Source organism: Convolutriloba macropyga, chromosome 2, assembly GCF_964194025.1.
Source record: "Convolutriloba macropyga chromosome 2, txConMacr16.3, whole genome shotgun sequence".
Lineage (NCBI taxonomy): Eukaryota > Metazoa > Xenacoelomorpha > Acoela > Convolutidae > Convolutriloba > Convolutriloba macropyga.
Window position 1 is genome coordinate 62,502,888 of NC_134469.1, and position 25,917 is coordinate 62,528,804.

At 35.7% G+C, this 25,917-nt stretch overlaps 3 protein-coding genes across 5 annotated transcripts in view; 2 read left to right on the top strand and 1 right to left on the bottom strand.

Annotated features, from left to right (window-relative positions):
• Positions 1–1,579, top strand: part of LOC142334582 (uncharacterized) — a 67,912-nt gene extending 66,333 nt beyond the window's left edge. The window contains exons 10-11 of the mRNA XM_075382722.1: positions 1,036–1,179; positions 1,423–1,579. Of these exons, the coding sequence (XP_075238837.1) occupies positions 1,036–1,179; positions 1,423–1,550 (272 nt within the window). The 3' untranslated portion in view covers positions 1,551–1,579. The remainder of the gene's footprint in view (positions 1–1,035; positions 1,180–1,422) is intronic.
• LOC142334586 (uncharacterized) overlaps positions 1–25,917 on the bottom strand; it is a 270,416-nt gene that overhangs the window by 189,837 nt on the left and 54,662 nt on the right. The gene's annotated exons all lie outside the window — the stretch shown is intronic.
• The window catches only part of LOC142334583 (cysteine-rich with EGF-like domain protein 2-A), a 31,905-nt gene that overhangs the window by 3,929 nt on the left and 2,059 nt on the right, over positions 1–25,917 (top strand). Inside the window, exons 2-6 of one of the 3 annotated variants that reach the window (XM_075382723.1) lie at positions 10,856–11,108; positions 11,272–11,421; positions 13,197–13,485; positions 13,685–13,820; positions 19,467–19,759. In XM_075382723.1, coding sequence (XP_075238838.1) covers positions 10,869–11,108; positions 11,272–11,421; positions 13,197–13,485; positions 13,685–13,820; positions 19,467–19,759 — 1,108 coding nt within the window. In that variant the 5' untranslated portion in view covers positions 10,856–10,868. Of the gene's footprint in view, positions 1–10,855; positions 11,109–11,271; positions 11,422–13,196; positions 13,486–13,684; positions 13,821–19,466; positions 20,154–25,917 lie in introns of those variants that run through there. The other 2 variants (XM_075382725.1, XM_075382724.1) reach the window with 2 other exon arrangements.

Below are 25,917 nucleotides of genomic sequence, written 5' to 3' on the forward strand. Positions count from 1 at the left end.
AGCTGTCATTAATGGAGTAGTGAATAAAAATGATTGTCAGTAATTAGCATTAAAAAAACAAAAGCAAATTTTTATGAAAAAAGGTAGCATCAAAATAAAAACCAAAAAATCTGATTCTAAGAATCCATGATATTATCGAACCTCTCCCTGATTTTGTCTTTGTCGCGTGCCCAGCGAACCGACCAAGTGTTTCAAGTATTTGCGAATTAGACCAATTGTTGAGTGGAATTCATCAAATATTGAAAAAAAAATGCATTTTGTACAATTATCGAGTTAAATCTGCAAAAAACGGCAAAATTTTAATTCCAGAAGACTTTCATACGGCGCCTAATTGCAACTAGCGCTCTTTTTGAGATCAGGGAGTCTGTGTTAAGGTTTCTAGGTTACTTAGTCTGGCAAACTTTAACAAAGTGGACCAAAAAAGCATATTTTGTGCCATTTTTGATGAAAAAAGTTTCAATTTTGAAAGTTTTATCAAAAATTTTAGCCAAAAGAAACTTCAATCAAACAATTCAACAACGCTCTTCTATCTCTAACGGTAACAACAACACTCTGCCGTTAAAAATTATAACTTATTTTGAATTTAATCTGCGAAATTGTGCCAAATTTTAGCAAAAATTACTGAAAATGTGAACAAAAACAGTCAAATGTTCACAAAACTTTAAACCTCGATAACTCCCTGTAAAACACAAAAATCAAAAAAATCTTTTTAATTCCGTATTCTACGCCGGACGGGCTTTTTAATGATACCACTCGCAATTCTCTACGATGAATACATCGGTCGGCCAAAATTGACTGAACAATAAAAAAACCCAGTTGAGTATATAGTTCCTCCTTCCCCACTAAAGTGGGGGTCGGAACAATAAGCATTGAAACACTGATGAGCGAGTGAACAACTATTATTTTAACCAAACAATTTTTGCCAGAAATTGAACATATTACGTACTATATTATAACTATCATTTTAAGGGTGAATTTCTTCCATTTTCCAAGAGTTCTGGATAAATCTATTATCTGAATTTGTGCTTTGTGAAGATACAGATGAGTGCAATAGTGAAAGCAACCCCTGCGATCAGTTGTGTCGAAACTCTGCCGGCTCCTTCTCGTGTTCATGTAACCCGGGATATACTTTGTCATCCTCAGTCACATGTGTGATCATCACAACTTCGGATCCTAATGGTTAGAATTGCCCTGCTTCATTGCTGCATAATTCTTCTTTTGGTAAATTGTGCCAAATAATCATTGTTTTTGGTATTTTCATTATATTTCATTGCTCGTTGTAAATATTTAAGTTATCATCAAAATTGACGTTAGAGATGCCGTTAAATTCGTCTGGCCGATCATTTTCCGATTTGCACATATTGAATCTAACTTAGAATTTCATGATGGGGAGCTCATGTAGATAGTCGTTTTTTGTTTCAGATATTCCCATAATTGGAATGAAGCATGCTGGATCAGAGCCCCGTTTCAATCCTGGAATTACAACTTATTCAATCGTGCCCATTTTTGTGGTGCTATATAGAGTTTATTTGCAAGACACGTTTGGCTGATTTTGAAATGAGTTAAAATTTCTGTCTGCTTTTTTATTTCGTGGGCCCTGCCTTTTCAAGCGAATTGTCATGATTAGGTGATCGATAAAGATTGATGTTTTTAAGTAGTTCGGTTGGCAGCTACTGTAATGTGAAAAATGTTTACCCTTATTTGTATGTTCAATCGCTCTCAAACTAAGTTTAAAACAATTATAGTCCTGTTTGTCTGTTTTAAAGCACTTTTTTATACCACCGGCCTTTCGCCCAATAGTTTTTTCTTCATCTGACCATTTGTGTTTTCGTCCTCGAGAAAGAGATAAACAGAACCCGGAGCAATTCTCCTAGAGCTTTAGAGCCTGATTAGTCTCTAAGTATGCAATTCACTGAACCTGTTGAGGAGACATGAGTTCATAGTGTGACGGGCGGCTTTTATAGTTTGAAGCACCTCGCCCTACTTCCCTCTCGTCTACCCCTTTACCTCCTCCTTCCACCCGTAACCCCGCATTCTCGAGCGCCCACTCCACCCTACACTCCCAAAGCCCCCGTCCATCCCCGTACCCCCACCCCTCCATGCCCCTCCACCTCATTCCAGCCGTATAACCCCTCACGTTTCACCCCCCGACTCCGCTCACTTTTATCTACTCAAATCGACAATGCCGAGTATTATTATGAGACGGCAATTTATTAATAGCAAACGTTAGGTCAAAAAGCGCCATGTGTGGTTTGGACAGTGTCTTATTTATAGCTGTATGTGGAGCTTGGCTATACTGCACTTGTTTCGGTTGATTAATAGCCTTCGTCATCTTCTCAGCCGGATATTATAGCGCTCCTATTTTTTGAGTACTGAAGTATAGAGTACGCTATAGAGTACTCAATTGTTCCTAACAAATGTCGGTACACGATAATAGCTTACAAAAACGAGCTCATTTTGTTATTATAGCTGCGAAGCTGTAAGCTGAGCGTAGCTATATTGCGGTGCTCTTGGTTTTTTTTGTTTCGTCGTCTGACGCTTCATTTTCGTTTTACATTTGTTCTAGAACATTCTGTCTCGTCACTGCTTAAATGGCTTTTTCGCGCTTGATTTCACGCTTTCTGCGTGACCTAAATTGCGGTTATTCAGAAACAGAATCTGTTCCTAAAACAAATTTGATTGTAGGTCCGACAGCCGAGTGGTTAAGGCGACTGGCTGTTAATTCGGAGATCGCCGGTTCGAGACGCGACAGGGAAAATTTTTTTGCACCCAAAAACAACCTCCTTTGAAATAAACTTGTAAGTTTTGTAGGCGGCGGCGATAACTATTATCAACTCACTTCTGTATCTTTTTCCATCTGTATTTTACGGCATGCAAGTCTATTTCGCAGCTATTCCGGCAATCTGCCGGCTATGTTGTTATAAATGTTATGGTTATAAATGTGCTTTATTAATTGCTCTTGAACGAAGTTCATAGCAATTATTGTAAACGTGTGTCCTTTTTATGCAAAATTTTTGCTTGACCGTTTTGACTTTTTGAGTGACTTTGACGCCCTTGACGTTTTGCGTTTCGCGTGATCTGAAATTCTCTCTCAATCACAATTTCAAGCAGCTGAGCTCAATTGGCGGCAATTGGATACTAAAAGTCAAATGAAAAGTGCGCCGAAGCTGGTGCAATTTTTTACTTTAAGTCTTAATAGTGGTATATGTTCACCTCTGTGGTTATTTGAAGCCCACTATTGAACTTCTTACTCCCATTTAGACTTCCCCGACTGAAACAGGCTGCAATTGATTAGAGCTCCCACTAGTCGTTCGAGAGCAATTTTTCCGACAATTATCAGTTATGTTTTACTCTTTTTCATGTAAGGAAATTTGTTAATAACACTTGAATACGTTATAGAATACGTTGTACCATACTTAAGTGAATGTCCAGAAAACTTTACTTCAAAATTTTTGCCTAATGGCTACAAAAATTTGTGCGCCTCATCGAGTTTCGGCCTAATATACCACCTTCTTCTTCGTATCCACAATCTGAATGAAGTTCTCGATTTCCTGGGCCAGCTGGATTGCTTTTGCATTTGCGCACCAGAGGTCGGATGTTGTCACTGCTGTTCTCAGCGTGCACTTGTTCAGGTGTGTCATGCTTTCAGGAGTCGCACAGTGGGCTATCCACTGTTCCCCATTTGTGCAGGGTCTCTCGGCATCTCCCTGCTTCTGCTCAACCTGTTCAGGCTTTTCCATGTTTTCCAAGAGAGCTGCCCTCCTGGTGGTAGGCTTTCCTCTAACGGTGGTAGGTTTTCTCTTCTCAGTCCGTTCAAGAGGTTCCATTTTTTGTCCTGAAGTTATGGTTTTCATTTTTCTCTTCGGGTAGCTGCTTCCCTCATCTCGGTGGGCTTATTCCAGCCAGTGCGTGGAGTTTGCTGATCTTCGTGGTCTTAATGCATCCTGTGATCCTCCGGCAAGTTTCATTCAGGACTATATTCACTTTGTTATAGTGACTGGATGGCGACCAGGCAGGGCACGCATAATCAGCTGCAAACAGAGCACTAGTGCAGTCGTTCGCAGCACGTTCGGGTTTGCGCCCCACCAGGCAGATGTCAATATTTTCAACAGGTTGTTTCGGGCGCCACTTTCTGAGCTGCGTTTCTGCAATGTTTCTTATACGTGTTCGATCTAGTGCTACACCCAGGTATTTAGAGAACTCTGAGTGTTTCAGTTCCACTCCATTTCAGTTGATTTTGAGCCTGGTTGCAGCCAGCTTGATTTTTAGGTGGAAGACGCTTGTTTCCGTTTTAAAGGGGTTTGGGCGAAGATTTTTTTCTTCATAGTACCGGCCAAGCTCATCCAGGGCGTTTTCAAGGGTTTTTTTAGTTTGCGTTAAGTCCTATCTTTGGCAGGCAATGGCTTTGTCATCTGCGAAGAGATTTTTTTTGTCTCTTTGGGCATAGGCTGGTCGTTAATGAAAAGATGTTAAAAGGATAGGTGCCAGAACGGGTCCCCTGGGGCAGTCCGTTCTTCTGGTATCTCCATCTGCTGATTGTTCCCTGCAATTCTACATAGAAGCTCCGGTTGCCGAGGAGGTTCTTGATTATCCTTGATAGCTTTAATACGCCACCCCCATCAATTTTATTGGAGTGATTTTTCAAGCAGGAAATGAAACGCGTTAAAAAGTTTGGATTGGTATGGTTGCTGACAAAAATGGAGAACGGAACAAAAAGTTGTTTTTGTTCATACCACTTTTTGGAGGGCGCGAGAAATTGAGTTGTGAAAAAAATTCAGCCAGATTTTTTTTGTTCTCATGCGGCTTTTTATTTAGTTTTTTGGAGGTTTCTCATCTATTTTGCTGATATCTACGTAATTTTAAGCGATTTTTCGCCTCCTGTTTTCTGTGACTGCTTTGTGGGATTTGAGTAACACCTATTTCTTAGGGGTTGTTTAGATACCAAGTGATATAAGTTTCGTTGGTATGAAACTTTTTTTTGGTGAGAAATAATATACTATGTTTGTTGTCTATTTTGATCTCCCTATTGCTTTCCGTATAAGTTTTTACTCTTTTTTGCTTGTTCAATATTTTGCCTGAAATTTTCGTGACTTCTCTAGGCTAGTTTCATTCTTCGCTCATTCTATTCAATGCGATTTTAAAGAGCTGCTGCTCAGCAAAGTCCAATTTTAGATGCCCGTTACTTGAATTTTGATGTTATAAGTTTTAGTTAGCATCTCTAATTCTTTTTGGCATTGATATTGGCCTCTGTATGCTTTTATTATGAAACAACAAAATCCAATTAAAATAGTCCGCTTTTAAAAAGTGGTTTTGTAACAGCGATCAATTATTTCATTAATTTTCTGTGTTATGGTGTTATGGGAATCAATGGCGGCTAATCAATCTGCCGGGTATGTTTTTAAGCTGAGCTCTGCTCACAGAATGGATTATTTTTGTTGAAAGCAAATATTGACAGCAAAGAAACCAAGGTAAATAAATTTTTTCAAGGTTTAAAGTCTTTCTACCTAATATTTAAAATTTTTGGCGCACGTGAACAAAATACTCCTGTTCGCGTGCTGTAACTTGACTTCTACTTCACTTTTTGTTCGTTTGAATTGCAGTTCAGTGGTTGCGCTCTCCCATGATCCATGCTCACCTAAGTTCTTATTTGACAAATGATTTTTTAAATATTGAATTGATTGTGGAAGCAGGTTTTCTTTGTTGACTAACTAAGGATTTGAGTGAGGTCAAATATTAACTAAAACACTTTTTTCTGAATAATAGTTAAGAATTCAATAAAGCGAATTTGTAGTAGTGAATTTCGATGCTATGCGTGTTTTTAAAGCGAAGTTTTATTGCGTTTATGGTTGATGGGAGCTTTTTTTCAAATGTTTTATTTTGATGTTTATCTAAATAGAATTAATTCATTGCAGATTTTTTATGGTTTCAGAATAGTTTCTGAAATTATTGAAGCAATAGCGGCTTATGATTTTAAGATATGTGAAGTAATTTCAGAAAATTTGTTTCTTTACTTTCCTCAGTTTTGTCAATTGCATTTTTTTATTGTATCATATTTTCAGTATTTTCTGGTAAGAATTTAACTATCACAAGATTTATTGCAAATATTTTCTACGACTCGGAAAGGAGAATTGGTATTGTACAAGTTTTTTTTTAGTTTAAGCAAGCTTCTTGATTTGAATTCAAGGTTGTTGAGCCCGAACTTTGGGCTCTAGCAGTAGCTTAGCTTTTTAAATATAGTAATTAAGAACTACTCGTTATATATAAGGTCGAACGATCACTTTGAGGAATTTGTTTCCGTAATAGTCCCTTTCCATTATTCAAACAACTGAGACCCCAATCTAACCTATCTACGCCTCCGTGCACCCTCAACACCCACTTGTCTATTTACATACCCCTCGACCTATCTACCTACCCCAACTACCTAAATCCACCCCCAGCAGCCTACCCTCAAACCTTCATAACCCCCTCCTAACTAACACCCATAAAAACTAAAAGTTTTGACTGCAATTTTCAAAACTCTTTAGTTTTTAGCAATTTAATATTTTTTTCTGCTTTCTTTGATCTTTGCGAATATAGGTAAGGTGAATTCAGCGATTATGTTGAAGGAATCTTCGAGTTGTTTGCGGTAGTTTGTCATCTACGTTTTAGATTTTCAACTTCGGAAGAACTTTCAAGAATGATGTTACCAGAATTCGCTTCCTCATTTCCCCATTTTTCTTCAAATTGAGTATAATGGAGTATTTGTTCATTTCATTCACAGGAAATGCTGCACCCAGACTTACGTCACTCAGTGTTCCTAAATTGAGTTAAGAATTCGTTCAAATCTTTTGTGCAATGCAGTGGATGCCCTAAAGGTCAGAAGTGAAAAGTCAAATGAACGGTTTCAACTGTTAAGGCCAATCCTTAAGTTCTTAGCCCATCGAATTTCATTTGATGGAATTCTTGATGGAGTTCTTAGCCCATCAAATTTCTATCTTATCAAATTTCATTTGAGCTACGACTAATTGAAATTAGTGTTAAGCGTAATGGTCCTAACGAAATTAGAGCACCTTCCGACCCTTTGGAAAATGTTGATTGTTTCTGTGTCCTTTTTCTTTCCAGGGGGTCATTTTTTATTAGCCGCGAATAATGACATTTTTTAATAACCGCCAAAACGATAGCTGAGGCTATTATTGGCCTTCTCTTGGTTTTTTTTATTTCGTCAAGATTTTTGTTACGACCATATGACTTCACAATCACTTCAAGTCTGCTTTTTGTTCAGTTGTTCATGCAATTTCAACTGAATTGCATGCGTGACGTCATTTTTCACTCTTTTTGGAGCGAATTATTTGATCATTCGCGTGATTAAAATTTTGGTCACATGTGACCTACCTCACTCGAATGACTTCTTCACTCCCAATTTGACTTTTCTTTGATTTAATTCAAAGAGGTTAAGTCAATTGAGGTTTTGTCACTATAATTGACGGGTATTTCAGGGCATCTAATAGCAGCAGCAATAAACTAAACAGGTTCCGAATCAAAACATAACATCTCAGCATTTAAAAAGTTTTGGGCTGTTTCTGTTATTATGTTTTTGAGACTGCAGGTCTACAAAGCTATTGCGGCTTTTTGTGGCAATCTACCAGCTATGTTTTAACTTTTCGAGATCTTGAATTAGGACAGACGTGGAAAGAAAACAGGGTTTAGTCAGTGAGATTAAGCTTCTTTGTTTCGCTAGAATGAACACTAGAACAAAGGAAACGACGGAAATGAAATCAACCCTGATCGATTTTTGTCAAGCAGAGAAAAAAATTATTACGTAAACAAAAATGACTTCCTCACTCTCAAAGAGACTTTTTTATACTTTTATTCAAGGAAGTAAGGTCAATTTTGTATGTGTGTCATTCTATTTGAATGTTGTTTAAGAGCAGCTAGCAGAAGCAGGAATAAGTTATATAGATTCTTAATCAAAAATTAACATATCAATATTTAATGAAAAGATAATTTCTTTTTTGGTCTGTTTTTATCTTTTTGAGACTGCAGATCTACAAAGCTGTCTTGGCTTTTTTTCTGACAATCTCCCGGCTATATTTGTGCAATTTTGGACTGTTCATGAAGTGAACTGGTATTCGTTAGAGGCCATTTGTCTGCAGACCTTCGTCACTTGCTTGAGTTGGGACTTAGCTTTTACAGTTCAAAAATCTGAATCGTTTTAGGGCGCTTCGTTTTCTAGTTTGTTGATTGGTTGTCAAATTTTCTGCGACATGTATCATGATTCCCTTGACATTTGATAGCTTTTTGAAATATTTCTCTTGAAATTTGTTTGCTTTAACATATTATTTAGATGAAAAACTCTCTTGTGATGATCGGAAGTGACATTTGATATCTTTTTGGGCCCTCGCATCGCTATGCTTTGAAAAGAATTTCTGAGTGTTTTTCTGTCATCCTTCTCTATGTTAAAACTGACTAATTTTGGGCTGCGAAATGTTCAAAAATCTGGATATAAAAATAATCGAAATTGGCGCTCATTTTGTTTTTTTTTCTCTTTATTTGGCTCCAGGTGTTGCTTTGAGGTGTTGCTTTTTGTCAATGCGTTTTTTGACGTGCCGCAATTTAGCTTTCTTTTGCTTTTTTCTTTCCTTTCTGTTACCGAGTTTCATGCTTGACAGAGTCTCATGGAATATTAATGGCTTTAATGATGTTATTATATTTTTCAGCAGTTCATGGTATTCGTTGCTTTGAAACTTTTTTTAAAAAAATCGCTCTAGTCGCATCGGTTGATATATTGTCGTAAATGAGGCTAATCAATCATAGTAGTTAATTTTTATTTCTGTGACACTAATTATTTTCGAAGAAATATAAGTGAATTCTGAGTTCTGACCGTTTTGTTGATATTTTACTCGTCTCGTACTAATTTCTTTAGTTAAAGTCCTCATAGCTAAGTGAAGAAGCACATGTGAGTCGACATTCTTTTTTCATTGGATAAACATTTCACGCTTTTGACATGTGGCTGGGTGACATTAAATTGACGCTATTTGAATTGACATTATTTTTTTCCTTCTGTTTTATCACAGGCTTATTGTTGACAAGTCAACTGGCTTTTCTAAGGAGGCAGAATTGAAACTTTTGAATGAGTCCTTTTGAAAGTTCTTTGTAAGATTTTTGCCCCTCACTTTTTTGTTGTTGTAAGTTTTTGTTGATGTCGTTAGCAGAAATCTAATTCCTTGCTACTGAAACGCTTTGCATAAGATAAATGTGTTATTAATGGCCGCGAAGCGATAGCTGAGGCTATCATTGGCCTTCGCTTGGTTTTTTATTTTGTCTACTTTTTGTTCATTAGTTCTTGCAAGTTCAACTGAATTGCGTGCGTGACGTAATTTTTCACTCTTAGTGGAGCGAGTTTTTTTTAATCATTCGCGTGATGAAGTTTTTGGTCACGTGACTTACTTCACTCTCAACAATGACTTCCGGAATCTGAAATTGACTTTTTTACTTTAGTTCCATGAAATAAGGTCAATTTAGTGTGTGCCATTCAATTTGATTGCTGATTAAGAGTAGCTAACACAAGCAGCAATAATTTATACAGATTCCTAATCGAAATATAATACCTCAGCCTTTAATGAAAAGAATTAATTTTTTTTCAAAACTGCAGATCTAGAAAGTTATCGCGGCTATTTTGCCAGTTAATGGTTTTTTGTTTGAATAAATAAATAGTTTAGTTTTGGTCATATGCCAGCAACAGTTGTTTTCACTACTTGTCTCGTCTCATTAATGACATGTCTGATGCAATTAGTGAGTCCAACTTTTCGCTGATTTTACTGACGGAAAGCTGCATTTTCTTGTGGTTATCTAATTTGAGTAACCTCTATTTAAATCTGATCTGAATTTGCATTTTCAGGTTATATTTATATTATTAGGGTACTTTATAGACGTCTGCACAATAAATTGAGAATTTTAAATCTAGTCAAAATTAAATAGAGGGCAGATAGGTTTAATGATAATGATGCTGTCACCTAAAAACCAATACTATTTGCGATTTAAATGGAAAACGGGATAAAGGTTAATTTCTGAATCGCATTATGTCTGGTAAAATTAATTGTTTACTTTTTAATTTATTTTTCTTGACAAAATTGCACTATGATTGAATTCTTTTTTTTGTCGTTTCGTTTGTTTTAGTAATCGTTTTAGTAAAAAGAAGTTCTTGCGAAAATTGAGCTTAACCATTTTTCGTATACGCGTCTGGACTTTTTTCATTCTTTCAAGTTTTAAAACATAATTTTTACTGTTTGCATTATTTTTTTAACATCCTTCTCTGCTTCTATTGGTAGACAGTTATGCTGAGAGTGTGGATTTGTGGGTTGGGAAAATTATGTGCCAATGCACATCAGTGAGCCTCTTTTTTTTAGTTTAAGCTGGTTTGTTCTTACCGAATTGATTCCATTAGTCTGTACTACTGGTTTTAAAAGTGTTTTGCTGTTTTTGTAGTTAGTGGGCATTTTGTGATAAATGTAAACGGAAATAACTTTTTTGATCGCTTTGATGTTTCAGCACTTTCGAACCGATATCGTATTTTTTTGTGTCCATGTGGTTGTTTAAGACTTGTTCTGCTGTTTTTTTTTCAGTTTTAGATTTAAATTTAGCATCAATTTTTGCGAACTGTCGGCATTGAATGTGAGGTCATTCGAATTAGTTTTTGCTGTAATCTACGACGACATTTTTTTCCTTTTGAGAGATATAATTTGCTATTGTTTAGATTTTAAAGAAGCTGAATTCAATTGAGCGGCGTCATGCGCGTATGTTTTTATCTCATTGCTGTGTTCAATTTTTCATTTTTGCTCCCTAATGGGACGCGCCTTCTGCTATTTGAAATGTTTTCAGGCTGTTGATGAATGCGGGGCAACGGATGGCTAGCGGCGCCCAAGACCACGAGGTCTGTCTCCTTGGATTGGGGAATGAAATTGGCGTATCTTAGACTAAAACCTGCTGTCTCTTTTCATTGGTTGCTATCTGTTTTCTACTCAATTCTCCTTCTTTCATTCCCGTTAGCAGTACATGCAAATGGTGCCAAACTGGACGGACAGTGCAAGGACTGTCGAGAACTGGTCAAGATGTTCATCGACGAGTTCAAGGTATCTCTGTCTTCTGTTTGTTCTGCGTTAGCAATTCAACTATTTTGAAAAAAATTGCCTGTATTAAAAAAAGACGCCTACTTATGGCCTTTGAGCGAAGTGTGTAGGGACTGTAGTTACTGTCCTCGTTTGATTATGAAATGATGGAGGTTTGTTTGGCTAGGCGACAGATAGAGGTCTGTACGAGGGAGGGGATACTGACTGGGAAGTGAAGAACCTGAAGGAATACCGCAAGAGTGAAGTGCGGCTAATTGAGATCACTGACAAGATATTTGGTGCCAAAAAGTCACAACTCAGTCGACTTTTAGAACAGGTTACATTTCTTGTTAATGTAATTTGTTTTACGTAATAATTGATCTTTATTAATAGCCGATGACTAATAAAACGTGATGAATAATAGGCGCCGTCAGCTACTTAAACGGCCATTTTTTGTTTAAACCTCTAGAAACAATGTGATTACTCGATGTTGACGAAATATTAAAAGTGAGAACAATGCCAAATGCCGTTGGAGTGTAGATAATGTGTGTAGATAAAGTGGCGTATTGAAATTTTTGTCCAAGGAGTTCGTGCCATTAATTGTTTTTTAATAGCCGCGAAGCGATGGCGGCTATTATTGGGGGCATCGTGGTTTTTTTTTACAATCGAAAGGATTTGGAATGTATTGGTGTACTGTTTTTTAAGATCTGTTCACGTTTTTTTCGGCTTTTTCACGTCAATGAGAAGTCAAATTATAGTGGTGATTTTAGTTACGCCGAAGTACTAAAGGGAGCGAAATTTCGAGTAGGTTTAAGGCGTGATTTTTTCCAAACTATCCCTAAAGTGGAGTTTTTTCACGTGCGTTAATTTGACTTCAGTTTTCAGAGTTTCGTTTCCTGGAGTGCTTTTAGTATGTTACATATGTTATCTAATTGCGCCTAGTTGAAATTGCTAGAATTCATCGATGGGCAGCTGGCACTTTTTATGACCTGAACATTTTGTCAAAAACATTGAAGAATATTTGATTTTGCCCTCTTTCAAAAATTATTTCTGTTGTCTTAGCACTTATTATCATCAATGACAGGTCTCATTGGTTGATAACGAGGCACAAAAGAACCTAACTAATGGTCCGAGTTAATAGCTTGTTAGTTTTCATGACTCGGACACTACTTTTTTCGCACAGTTATTGTTCCAGTTTTTGTTCTACTTTTGTAATTTTGTTTTATCCTTTATTCTCATTAATAAGACTTAATAGGTTGCTAATAAGGGTTATCTTAGTCGATTAAATTGTATCTGTTCAACGCTGATGCCTTCTATGACTTTGACATCAATTGTTTTTAAGAAACATTATAGAGTTTTTGAGTTTTGGGAGTTTTTGTTATCTAATATCTGTCCGTTATTGACCGTTTTCATTGGTTTCTAAAATTTTTTTTGTTTAAAATGGTTTCAATTCATAGCTATTGCTTTCTTTGACTTATGCGCTGCCCGTTTTTTTTTTAAATTGTGAGTGAATTTTTGAGTTTTGCAAGTATTTATTAAACTTATTGCTGTCGTATCACTTACCTCATTAATGACAGGTTTCATCAGTTGATAATGAGAAACAAGGGAATTTGATTAGTGGCGTGAGTTCTTAGAAGTAGTTTTTGATTTTGACCATCTCTTTAAAAAATAGATCTGATTTTTTAGTCTTGCTTGTTTTTTTGTACTTGTAAAATTGCTTAATCTCAATGGTGTCAAACTAATTATTCTCATCGGACATCTAACACGGCCTATTTTTTGTCAGGTCAAAGCTAAATAAATCTTACTCAAAAAACTGACTTCTGAACTCGCTTAATGAACTTTTGTGAACATTTAGTAAAAGATTATTTCAATTATTATTTTGAAAATGCTCCATTAGGGCTTTTTTCTGATAGAGCGTTTGTGTCTCATTGAAATGACAGTGCGAATCTAAATGACAGTCCGAGTCTAGTGGTCTATTAAAGGACTGGTGGTCAATCTGTCTATCTTATTTCTTTGCTTGTTTCAATTCATGGAAGGTCACAAACGTCTATCGCGGCTATTTTCCGGCAATCTGCCGGCTATGTTAATATCGTTTTTACCTGCGGGACTTAGGTCGAGGAGAATCTAGAGGAGTTTTGGTACTCACACTGGGATCATCTGAACACAGAAGAGGGCACTAATGAGCTGGAAGAGTATCTCTGTGTGGCTCTGCTCAAGTCTTGCTGTCCCTATGGATTCTTCGGACCAGAATGTACTGCATGCAACAGTATTAGGAATGATGAGCAACAGCAGGATCCCGGCATTGATCATTTAACGGCTGACAATTCGAATGAAAACCTTGCGTCACTTATTTGTTCAGGACATGGTTCATGCAACGGGAATGGCACTAGGAGCGGGACTGGTTAGAAATTCCAACTTGGTTGCGTTATAAAAGTTATGGATTCTAGAACTCAGTAAGACAAAATCTGCTATGTACTTGAGCCCTGTATTGCGAAAAGGCGTTTACAGTTGTTTCAAAAAGTATGATGATACTGAAATTTTACTGCAATTGATATTCCATGGACTGCTAATTGTCTTAAGTCTAGAGATGTTTGTTTTAGGTAACTGCAACTGCGATGCTGGGCACAAGGCGCCTTTCTGTGAGGAGTGTGCGAGAGGTTACAAAAGAGAAGTGGACGATGACACTACCTCTGCATGTGTTGACATTGATGAGTGCAGTAACCCCGAGAATTCCGAGTTAGTAAAACGTGTGATTAGTTGCTCTCGAACGAAGTTTCAGGCAATTATTGTCAACCTGTGTCTTTTTTATGCAAGAATTTTGCTTGACTCTATGCGCTTTTGTTCTAGAACATCTTTTGACTTTTCAAGTATTTTTCACGATTGTGTAAAACGTTTTTGAGTGATCTCTAAAAGCTCTTGTGGAAAACTTGTGTAAAACGCTTGTGTAAAACTCTTATTTACATTTTTGAGTGATCTCATTTGCTTTCATTCCGAAGTTAAGTTTGTTGCTAAAATAAAAGCAATTGTTGCATAGGTAATCAGAAGGGTCTGGTAGCCGAGTCTTTAATGATTAAGTCGAGGACTCTGGAGGTCGGTGGTGCATGCAAATCCCTTCTTGGTCGGATGTTTTTGCACCCATAAACAGAAAATTATTTAGGCTACTGTACTTGAATTAAATGACCCGCATGTCGTTTGGGAGCAATTCGTCGGCGTAATTCGACTGATCGTAAGTTGATTGAAAATATGTCAATGATAAATCAAAAATAGTACATCGAGGGGTGGGTGATCATTGTTATACTGAAACTATGTGCTATATGAAAGATGTGGTAGATGGGCAGTGAAATTATAGCTGGGACTTCTGTTGATTGTCTCAACGTGTGGCTTTTAGATTTCAAGATGACTTTTGGTTAATTACCCAAAGAGGAATTTTAAAATGTACACTCTTTACGTTCGAAGAGGTGTTGTGATTTTCTGTTCAAAATAGCAGCGAAGTGATAGCGGGGCTATTTAAAACTTCTTTTTAGCCGAGGAATTCAAATTTATTTTCTGTTTGCTTTTCCTACAATTAACTGAAGACAGTATATTTTTTGCTGGCTGCTTCCAGTTTTGGGTTTTCAGATATCTGGCGACTTTTTGTTACCATGGTGTGTAAAGTTTTGGCATCAGTGAGAAGACAAATAAGAAAGGTGCTTTTAATCACGTTGAATGAGGAAAAGGAGCTAAAAGCGAGTTATTACGTGTTATTTTTTCTTGCTACATACAAAGTGAAATGAAAAGACAGTGTTGGAATGAGTTTTCCGTCCTAGGGGGATTTTTTTGTTCACCTGCGACAGTTTGGCCACGGCGTTCCTTGTTTTTCTCATAGTTTTTCGTAGCAATTGCAAACAAAAAGTGATAAATGAGTTTTAATGGCGAATATGTGCGATTGTTTGAGTTCTTTATAGACAGCTATTGGTTTTTGTCCTTGGAACCAATTTTTTGGAAAAAAATCATTTGAGTTTTTGTTCTGTCTAAACTTTTTATTCTGTTGGCTTGTCACCGCGTTGCTCTATGAACTATTGGCTTTCTAATAAAACTTGTGTAATTCTGTGGAAGTTTCAGTATTTTTTTAAGACTGGTATTTTGACTAGGGGAGCTTTTTGTTTTAAAAATATTCATTTTTTTCGCCCTTTCGTGTTGAAATTTTTAATGGCCGCCCTCGCAGGCTATTATTGCTATCCTGTTTTTTTCACGTCGTCGAATAAGTTTTTTTAACTTTTGTTCACAGCTTATTGACCACTTTGCATGAAAGTTTTTTTTTGACTTTTTTAGTCTTGTTTCATTCTTTGCTCAGTATGAGCAAAACAATCTAAACTGAACGGAGTCAAAAAATGAAATCAAAAATAGAAACGGGATAAACCCAGGTAGACCATCTTTAGATGCCCGCTACTTGAAGTTTGTTCTAATAAGTTACAGTTACATCTCTAGTGCTTGTTTGTATTGATACTAGCCCCTCTTTCCTCTCATTAAGTAACAGGAGTATGTGTAGCAACAAAATGACTTAAAAAAGTTCGCATTTTAAAAAGTTTTCTGACATCAATCAGTTTTTTACGTTTTCTTTCTTTTTACGCACTTCTTCTTGTTTGAGTGATTTCAATTGCTCCTACTCAGAAGTAAAGTTTGTTTTTCAAACAAAACCGATTGTTAGAGATACGATGACGAGGCCCTGAAAGCCGAGTAGGAAATGCCGCTGTCGGAGTGAAGGAATCGGCCTCATTGTATAAAGAAGTATCTGGATCCCGTTGTTATGCTGTCATTCCAGAAAATGTAGCTTTTAAACCTAGGAAATTCTCGAAGTGTTTGATTGGAGATAGGCAATAACAGCAAAAGCCCCTACGTTGTGTCCTCGGTATCGACGTTTTTCAAACGCAAGAAATCTCAGCGTGTTTTGTTTCAAACGGGATGTGATCGATTGCCAACAAGAAGAATCAAAAGAAAATGTACGTGTCTTATTGTTTTATCATAATTACGTGAATATGAAAGTGAACCGAATCCTCATCAATGCTGAACCTGTTTTTTTCACGCTTGAAAACAAAAATTTCATCTTTGTTTAAATATTTTTGTCTTGTGGACTAGGGTGCGCGCCCCCTGACCGGATTGACGTAAGGAGAAAAGAAATGGAATCAATAGTATGTGAATGGTGCACCAATATTTAAGGAAGTATGAAGTGAAAGCAGGGCAGTTTTTGTATTTGGGGTATTGTATTTTTAGTTCCTTGTATTGTTGTGGGTTCTTCACTCGAGCATTTTTATAAATGAAATAGTAGAGTTTTTGTCTCCTATCGGCTTTATGGAACAAAGACGTTGGTTAATAGCCGCACAGCGATGGCTGGGGCTATTATTGCGCTTCTCTTAGTTTTTTTTATAATTCAAAGAATTTGAATTGTATTGGTGCGCTGTTTTTTTTAAGATGTGTTCACACATTTTTCAATAACTTCGATCTTTCAAAACGGGATAAACAGGTAAAGCCCAGCGGGCATTAAGTTTCATTAGAGGTTTTGGGCTCAAAATGGTGCAATTTTTCATGTTTTTTGTGTTTGTGATTTTTTTGAGTTTTAAGTTTGATTAGTCTTAGGTTGAAGTTTTTAAAAGTTGATGAAGGCCTTTTGCGAGACAAAATTGCCTGTTATGACCATTTTTTGAGCTATTTGTTTTGGTACTACAAACACAAACACAAAAATGATACTAATTTTTGCAATTTTTTTCAGGTTTTTTGAAAACTTTTCTCATTTTTTGAGTTTTTTAGCCCTAGGTGTCCAGAAACCTCCTCTAGGGTTTGATGGTAGATTACTGCACAGTTTCTAGTGGTAATGGAATGGTTTTCAACTTTTTGCCATTATGAATTTTAGCATTTTTTTTTCGAAACTTCAACAGTTTTTTTCATATTTTTTGACAAAATTCGCATTTTCAGGATTTTGAAATTTTTCTTCATTTTTTCAGTTTTTCCAGCTTCAGGGTCCAGGCAATCTCCTTTGAGGTTTGTTAATAGGGCACTGCATAGTTTCTGGTAACAATGGAATGGTTTTTAAAATTTAAATGTACCGAATTTTAGCATTTTTTTAAATAAAATCTGCATTTTTTTAAGGTTTCTTGAAGTTTTTGTCAGTTTTTGATATTCGTCCATTCTCAAATGCGAGAAAACCTATTCCACGTTCTGATAAAAAGTTATTGCATGGTTTTTAGTTTCAATGGATTTGTTGTCAACAATTTAACCTTTCGACTTTTTGAAGTTTTTTGATAGAATTTGCAAAAGTTTTTCAAAACATTTGTATTTTATTTATTTTTTCTTGCCTCAGTAGCCAGGTAACCTCATCCAGGGTTTGATAGTCTGTTATTAAATGTTGCTAAGGGGTTAATTGAATGGCTTTCAACATTTTCATAGAACGAATTTCTTTTCTACATACAAAGTGCAGTGAAAAAACAGTCCTAATGGGAGTGTTTTTGTTCAGCTGCGAAAGTTTGCCGCGATGTTCCTTGTTTGTCTCATAGTTCTTCGTAGCAATTGCAAACAAAAAGTGATAAATGAGTTTTAATGGCGAAGAAGTGCGATTGTATGAGTTCTTTGTAGACAGCTATTGGTTTTTGGCCTTGGAACCAATTTGTTGAAAAATCAATTGAGTTTTTCTTTTCTGTCTAATCATTTTTTCTGTTGGATTATCACCGCGTCGCTCTATGAACTATCGGCTTTCTAATAAAAGTGTGTAATTCTGTGCAGGTTTCAGTGTTTTTTAACTGTCTATTTTGTGAAGTTTCAAATTTTTTCTAAAATTTATTGCCTATCGATCTATGAGCCAATGAGTTTTTTAAAGCTTGGATTTGGATTACTGGATAGCCTCTAGAGACACAGAAATGATTCTGAAGATATTTATATCACAATTTTCAGCAACATTTCCTCAAAATTCGCAATTGATTTTTTTTCTTAAATTTTTTGGTCATTTTTGAGTTAATCGATCTTCAAGGGCCAATGAATATTTTTCAGGTCTTGCAGATATAATACTGGACCGATTTCAGAAACAAAAATTGGTTTTGAACATATTTTTGAAATAGGTATTTTTAAAGGGAAGAAATCTTGCCTTAGGTTTAAAAGCTTCAAGAGTTTTAGCAATGAGTATATTTTTGTTTAGTTTTGATTCTTTTAGTTTCTCAATTTTTTGATGATTTTTGTGTTCTGGCTGGCATTGTTCAATTGATCTGCTGGTCAGGTAGAGTTCGTCTGAGTTTTTCATTAAATTCTTTGAATTGTATTTCAGGACTTGTCCTGGTATGTTTTTTATTTCGTCGCGATTTTTGTTAAGACTATATGACGTCACAACCACTTCAAATCTGCTTTGTTCATTCGTTCATGCAATTTCAACTGAAGTGCGTGCGTGACGCCATTTTTCGCTCTTGGTGGAGCGAGGTTTTTTGTTCATTTGCGTGATTAAATTTTTGGTCACACTTGACTTACCTCTCTCAAAAATGACTTCCTCACTTTGAAATTGACTTTTATTTACTTTAATTCAAAGATATAAGTTCAAATGGGTGTGTGTCACTCTAAATAAAGTTTATTAGAGTATTAGAGAGCAGCTAACAGAGGCAGCAAAAACTTTTTAATAGCCGCACAGCGATAGCTGGTCTATTATTGGCCTTCTCGTGGTTTTTTTATTTCGTCGTTGCGATTTTTGTGACGACCATATGACGTCACAACCACTTCAAATCTGCCCTTTGTTCATTCGTTCATGCAATTGCAACTAGAGTGCGTGCGTGACCTCATTTTTCACTCTTAATGGTGCGAGTTTTTTGTTCATTCGCGTGATTAAGTTTTTGGTCACACTTGACTTACCTCACTCTCAAAAATGACTTCCTCACTTTGAAATTGACTTCTATTTACTTTTATTCAAAGAGATAAGGTCAAATGGGTGTGTGTCACTCTAAATGAAGGTTATTTCAGAGCAGCTAATAGAGGCAGCAAAAACTTATACAGATTTTTAATCAAAATATAACATATCAGCCTTCAATGAAAAAGACGATTTTTTTTGGTCTGTCTTTTTTACTGTTTTTTTTTGAGACTGCAGATCTGCAAAGCTATTGCGGCTGTTTTCTGGTAATCTGCCAGCTATGTTTGTTTGTTTGCATATTTGTTGAGCGCTGGCGATTAGTTGACGATGCTGAGGAAATTTAGAAAAGTATTTACGAAAGATTATTTTGTACTTCTACCGTATTGGAAACTACTTAGAAATGCCGTATTTAGAAAGTTATTCATGAAAGATGAAGTTTTGCATTTTTACCGTATTTTGTGGTTTGAGATCAATTCATCCCCATGAGCCAGTTGTTTTTTATGCTTGCTTGAGGTCTGTGCTTTCAGGATATGTGAGAATGGCAAGTACTGCGCTAATAAACCTGGCTACTTTGCGTGCAAAAAGTGCCACGAGGCCTGCAACGGAGAAACGTGTAGTGGACCTGACCCCGATGACTGTACAGGTTCTTCTTGTGCTGAAGGATACGAGTTGATACCACTGGAAGACGATGCGGAATCCTCAGAAGATCCAAATGAGAACTTGCCTCGAGGCTGCCGAAAGATTAAAAAGGAGTCCGTTGACGGATCTGACTCGGAAGGTGAGGATGATGATGATTCCTCGGAGGATGAGAGTTCTTCAGGTGAAGACGACGATGATACCATTTATTTCGATTTAGAATCCATGGGGTCCAATTTTAGGAATAGTTATGCTAAAGGGGTAGATGGTGAGGTTGACATATCTGAAAAAGAGGAACAGGGAGTTAATGACTCTGAGTTACCACTGGCAGGCGACTCTGACTTGAAGCCTGATATTGCGCAGTCAGCTTAACAGCCTTTATTTATTATGGTCGTTGTTTTATATCATGTTCTGGTAGGTGCTGTGTTTTGTGGCCAATTTGAGTGCCTTTATTACAGACTGCATTTTTTCAGTGCTTTGATGTAATATTTGGTGTTTTATTGTGAGTTAACCTCATATTTCATTCAATTTTATTCACTTATGTACATAATGGAACTTAATTAAATGTCCTTCAGTTGTTTTTTTAATACTGTGTGGTTAGATTGTCCATTGGGCATCTTCCTTGATTGGGCGATCAGATTTTTTTGTGTGTTTGAGCTGGAGATTAGTGTTTTCTAACCTCCAGTAGCAGTTTCTATGAAAATACGCATGCAATTTGACTGTAAGCAGCTTGAAATTATATCATTTGCGTTTAAGGTGAGTGTAATCAGTTACTGTTTTTTAAAAAATGTATATGACTTTTTTCTGTCGAATAAAAACGTTTTGATTCATATAATTTTCTTAAAATTTTTTGTCAACGACTAGAACAGGGCACACATCTTTTAACTTCGAGTGAATATTTAGGAAAAAAGACTTTAAATTTTCGAGTAAAAGCTGGAAAAAGAAAAAACATCAATCCGGAAAATCATCGACCAATTTTGCATTCTCTTTTTATTGTCACTATCTAATTGTTCTTTTATAGGACGGGAGAAATGTCAAGGAAACTCATCGATCAAAAAGACCTCATGGGTCATTAGATTCGGAAACAAACCAAAAACAAAAAACGCAAAATGCATTTTTTTTTTAAATTCTATAGTTTATATGATTAGCCTTAACTATTCTTTAGATCTTATTTTAGATCTGAACATGAATCGATTTGGAGTCGAACTAAATGCCGAAAAGAAAAGAGAACTCAATTTTTCTAGCACTAAAGATAACTGTTTTTTACTAATGGAATCCGTACTCTTTTATTTCAGAGAATAATTTGTCTGTTGTTTAATTAGAGCGTGATTAACTTTCCATCGACGACAAAGAATCCAAGTTCTATACACTGAAGTTCTCGATATTAGATAGCGAGTTGTTTTAAATACATCTGTAAACTTTCTTCATCTGCATTGCAGCCTTTATCAAATATCACTCTCAGGTTGAAAAACCGTTTATTAGAATTTACCCCTCTCCTTTTCCTTTGAGAGCATCTCCTATGACGTTGGTCAGCTGTTTCGTTTGTTCTATCTCAGACGTTGGTTTATCACAGGAAGTTGATCCTTAATGATTTTTGAATTATGCGTCCTATTTAATTCAATCTAACAGAGCTACCTTGTTATATGAAAAATATCTGACAAAGTGAGTTGTTGTTCCGACCCTACTTGTGCGGGGGGGGGGGGGAGAGGATTTATATACTCAAATGGGTTTTTTGTTCGGTCAATTTTGGCCGATCGATATATTCATCGTAGAGAAATGTGAGTAGAGAAATAAGCTCGTCCAGCGTAGAATTCGAAACTAAAAGATTTTTTTTAATTTCGTATCTTTCGAGGAGTTACCGAGGTCCAAAATTTTGTGTGAACACGGCATATTTGGCATGATTTTGTTCACGTTTGAGGGCAATTTTTGTACAAATTAATGTTTTTTCTATAAAAATATTAATTCAAAATTAAATTTAAGTCTAAAAAATGGAAAAATTTTGTGCTGCCATTAGACAAAAGGCGATAAAAAGGCAAGCTCTGGTCTCATAGGGAAGTTTACTGTTTAAAAAAATCGAGTTCAGTTTGTGAGCTGTTTTTTTTAGAAAACTTTTTTTCAGTCACTAAGAGACTAGTCACTTTTCATATCGAGGTTGCGCTAATTACAAACCTCATTTACAGTCAAATGATGCACAATGAACAAAATTTATGTTACAGACGAACAAATTTATTTTACAGATGACCAATGAACAAAAACTTTTTAAGGAATCGCTCATGTTTTTTTTGGCTTCGTGAGTTTTTGTTATTTTAATGAAATTTTGAGTTACTTTTTGAGGTTTTACTAAATTTTTGGAGACCTATGGCATAGAATCGTTGACTAAGAGTGCTATAGGTTTTGTAATGAGCAGTAGGTAAACCTATCTAGTGCTTTCGGGGGACAGCTAATGGCTGTTAAGGTTTTAAATATAACTTTTCTATATTTTTTTTGAACATTATCCCATCGTTAAACTATTTTCGTGAACTAAAAGTCAATATTAGTGATGACACGACCTCGTTCGTTCTTCCGCAACCAACATTAAACTTGTCAGTGGTTTTATCTTCTAACTACTGGTTTTTGTGTTTTCTATGCCACCAGTTTTCATAATTTTTAAAAAATTTTGGATGTTTTTTCGTAATTTTGGTTCTTTTTGAAATCTTATCACATAATCCTGGAATTGATAGTTCCCGTTGGCTTAGAGAAGACGTTCAATGGATCACAGATAGTTTCAGAGAAAAGCGTATTTTTATATGTCTTCGACTTTTTCTCGCACTGAATTTTGGGTTTTTGCCTCTATTTATCGTTGAGGACTTATTGTGATTTCTTATTGATGAATTATGACCGACAACGATTCTTATGTACCCATCGAGGTATATTTTAGCGTTTTATTGACATCTATTGAAAGCTATCGAATTTTATGTCTGTTAGGACTTTAAAAATAATTTTTTGAGTTTTTGTTAACATTAATTGATCTTAAACTTATTTTCGTGAACTGAAAGTAAGTCTCAGTAATCACAGGACCGCCTTCTTTCTACTGCAATTAAAATTATTCTTGTTATCGGATTTATATTTAAGCTACTGTTTTTATTTTTTCGGTGCCATATTTTTCATAATTAAGATTTTTGGATAATTTTTTTTGTAAGGTGGTTATTTTTTTAAATCTTATCTCGTTATCCTAATATTGATAGTTCCTATTGGTTTTGATTAGACGTTCATTGAGTCATAGATAGTTTTTCTGAGAAAACTTTATGGTTTAAATAGCTTCGACACTTTCTTTCTCACTTTTCTACTGATTTTTTGGTTTTTGTCTGCATTTGTTGTTTTTTTCATAGTCATAGGACTTGTGATGTCTTATTTATGACTTATGAATGACAACTATTCCTGTCGTCCCAGCGAGGCATAACTTTGCTTAATTATTAGCTTGCGTTGAAAGCCATTGAATTAAATGGCGTAGATACTACGGGCTTACTGAAAAATTTCGTGGTTTTAATATAATTGTTGATTTTTTTGAAGTCATTTTCGTTTAAAATTAAGAATCCCATTGCCTTTAAAAAATTTTTTGAAAATAGAAAAGTTTTTACTGAAAAAGGTCATTTTTAATGGCTGCGACACTTCTCGCTCAAATTTTGTTTGAGTTTGCTTTTTTTAACTTTTTGTTCTTTGTTGCCGTAAAATGCTGAGTGTTCTCCTCAGCTTTTAATTGTGGATTGAATGAATGTTGTTGCTCGATGCATTCAGTTTATAGGGAATACTCTTAAAGTTTAGGATATTCGTTTTCAAAAAAATTTTTATACTTCTCAGTTTTTGTTCTTTTCGTCAACTTGGAACTTGTTCTCATCATTGGGAGGTCCCATCCAATTCCTCATAATACACATAATTAACGTGTCTATTGATGTTGTGTCGTAGCTGATGTTTTGTTTCTTAGACAAGATGCGTTTTTATAAAAAATTTTGTATGCAGTCAATATGTGTTTCGTTTTCTCTTCTTTTCGCACATTTGCGTAATAATAGATCCCAATTATTTTCAAATGTAGCTCAGGTGAACTTATTTAATCATCCAGTATAAATTTAGTTGAATTATTATAGATAACAGTTGAAATAATAGTAAATAATATTCACGTAATAGCTAATGATTTTAATGGCTTCAATAATTTGTGTACAGCTCTTGTGAGCGCTGTAACAAGGCATGACATTATGTAAATCAGTTAGTAGTTTGGTTCTGTAACAATTTTGTTAATTCAAACATCTATTTTTGATTATCTCTTCAGTTGGTAGACAATTCAGTCAAAAATGTAGATGAGCTCGGTTCGGAACATCATGTGCGAACGCACATAAACGAGCATTCTTGTTTCGTTATATGTGTGATACTTCTTTCAAGACCATCTTTATCAAGGTATCGGCTTAATTATGACGGTTTGTCAATTTCAACTGATGTTTGGAAGAAGCCTTTTTTCTCTTTTTTTGTTATTTCATGTGCAGTTAAGTCTTTTTTACATAATTTTTCCCGGGTGTCATCATTTCTGATCAAAAAAGAGCCGCTTCGGTATAGGGAGGACTATAATTCATAGCGTCGCGGTTTTTGCTACTCTTGAAAAAATATTGGTGATGTAGGTTTTTTCTGGTAATAATAATCGATCATCTGGCGTTTTGAGCAAAAAGTGGCGACACTGCTTGCTGAGCATTTTCTGCCAAGCGAGAAATTCTTTTTCCTGAACTAGGTTGAATAATTATTTAATATTTCCGAAACATTTTAAATTACTTTTGAACGACGTTTGAAACAATTTTTATGCAAGGTGTTTTTGCATGATCTAAACTGCTCTTTGAGAATTTAAGCTGGTAAATGAATTCGCTGCAGTTTATTATTAAAAGTGTTATCGAAAGTGTGTAATAGTGGGTTTCATTTTTTCACTTTGAATCCTATTAGTGGTCTGTACTAATCTCGAGTGACATCTTATCGGCAATCTACTAGCTCGCGTCCTCTAAGCTATTAGGCTAAATTTGAATCAGGACGTGGCCAGTTGGGGAAGAGCAGTTTGTTCAACTTGGTCGGCTTATGTTATCTTCTTTGCCGTACTTTATGGTCGATTATGTCTGACTTTAAGGTATTTTGGAGGACTTTCTTACATTCGCTTGTTTTATATTGTCACAATTTCGTGCATGAGCTGTTTGAGCATGGCCTGAGTATGGTAAAACCGCGTCAGCTTGTCAGACGGCTCTACTGCGCTCCTATTTTTTTTATATTTTTTACTACGTTAAACAAAGTTTCGCTTTACCTAATGCCAGTTTTTCAATATTTTTCGTGAAATATTCTGGCCTTCCCTAGATTAGTTCCATTCCTCGCTCATTCGGCTCAATCTGGTTTCAAACAGCAGTTGGAATCAATATGGAAAACTAAATCAGAAGTAGAACCCGGATAATCTACTGAAGCCTAAATTTTATATTCCCATTAGTTAAAAGTAATTAGTCTAAATTACCAGGTCTGATGCTAATTGTTATTGGTGATAATAATCTATCCACGTTCTCATTAAGAAAAAGGAGCGTGCTTGTGCTTAACCATCAAGTACGCAAGCACAGCAAAAATACCTCATCTTTTGAAGATTTTCTGCGAGAAGTTTATCAAAATTATTTCTTTTCATTGCTTCTTTCAATCCAAATCAGGATTTTGGAAATAACTGCGGCTGTTTCTAATTTTTTTTGTTGTTTTTAGTTTTTTTTTGGTAATTATTCTCAATTCTGATTTTCTCTTTACAAAGCTTATAGCAATTAGTGAAGTTGTGTGCCTCTTATTTTTGAAAAGCTACTCTCTCACAGAGTTTTGTCACTTTTAGTTCTTGGTTTTGGGATCATTTAATTTTCTCTATCATTCAGCGCTTTTAAACCGCTGAACTCATTTGACAGCAGTTTACCTAGGTCAACCGAAAAGGATGTCAAAATTGGGCTCATGTTTTTACTTCAAATGTAAATCGAGACTTATCTAGGCTTTGAAAACATCATTTCAACCCCTTTGTAGCAATGGACCCTCTGCGACCCCTTCCTACCCCAGCTGATACAGGCTACAGGTGAATAACGCCGGGCAGTTGTTTGTGAGCAATTCCTCTGAGATTGGTTGTAAATTTTTGATGCGCTTCTGACATAATTTCCACTTGGTGGCTTTTTCAAAATTTTTGAGAGATGGCTTTTGGTGTTTTCGGTGTTCAGTTGAATTTTGCTGACAATTTTTGCATTCGTTTTGTTAGTGAATTTCTTGAAAGTGAATTTTGTTTTTTTTTCTTTCAAGATGATTCAGTGTTTGTTTGATTTAAATAAA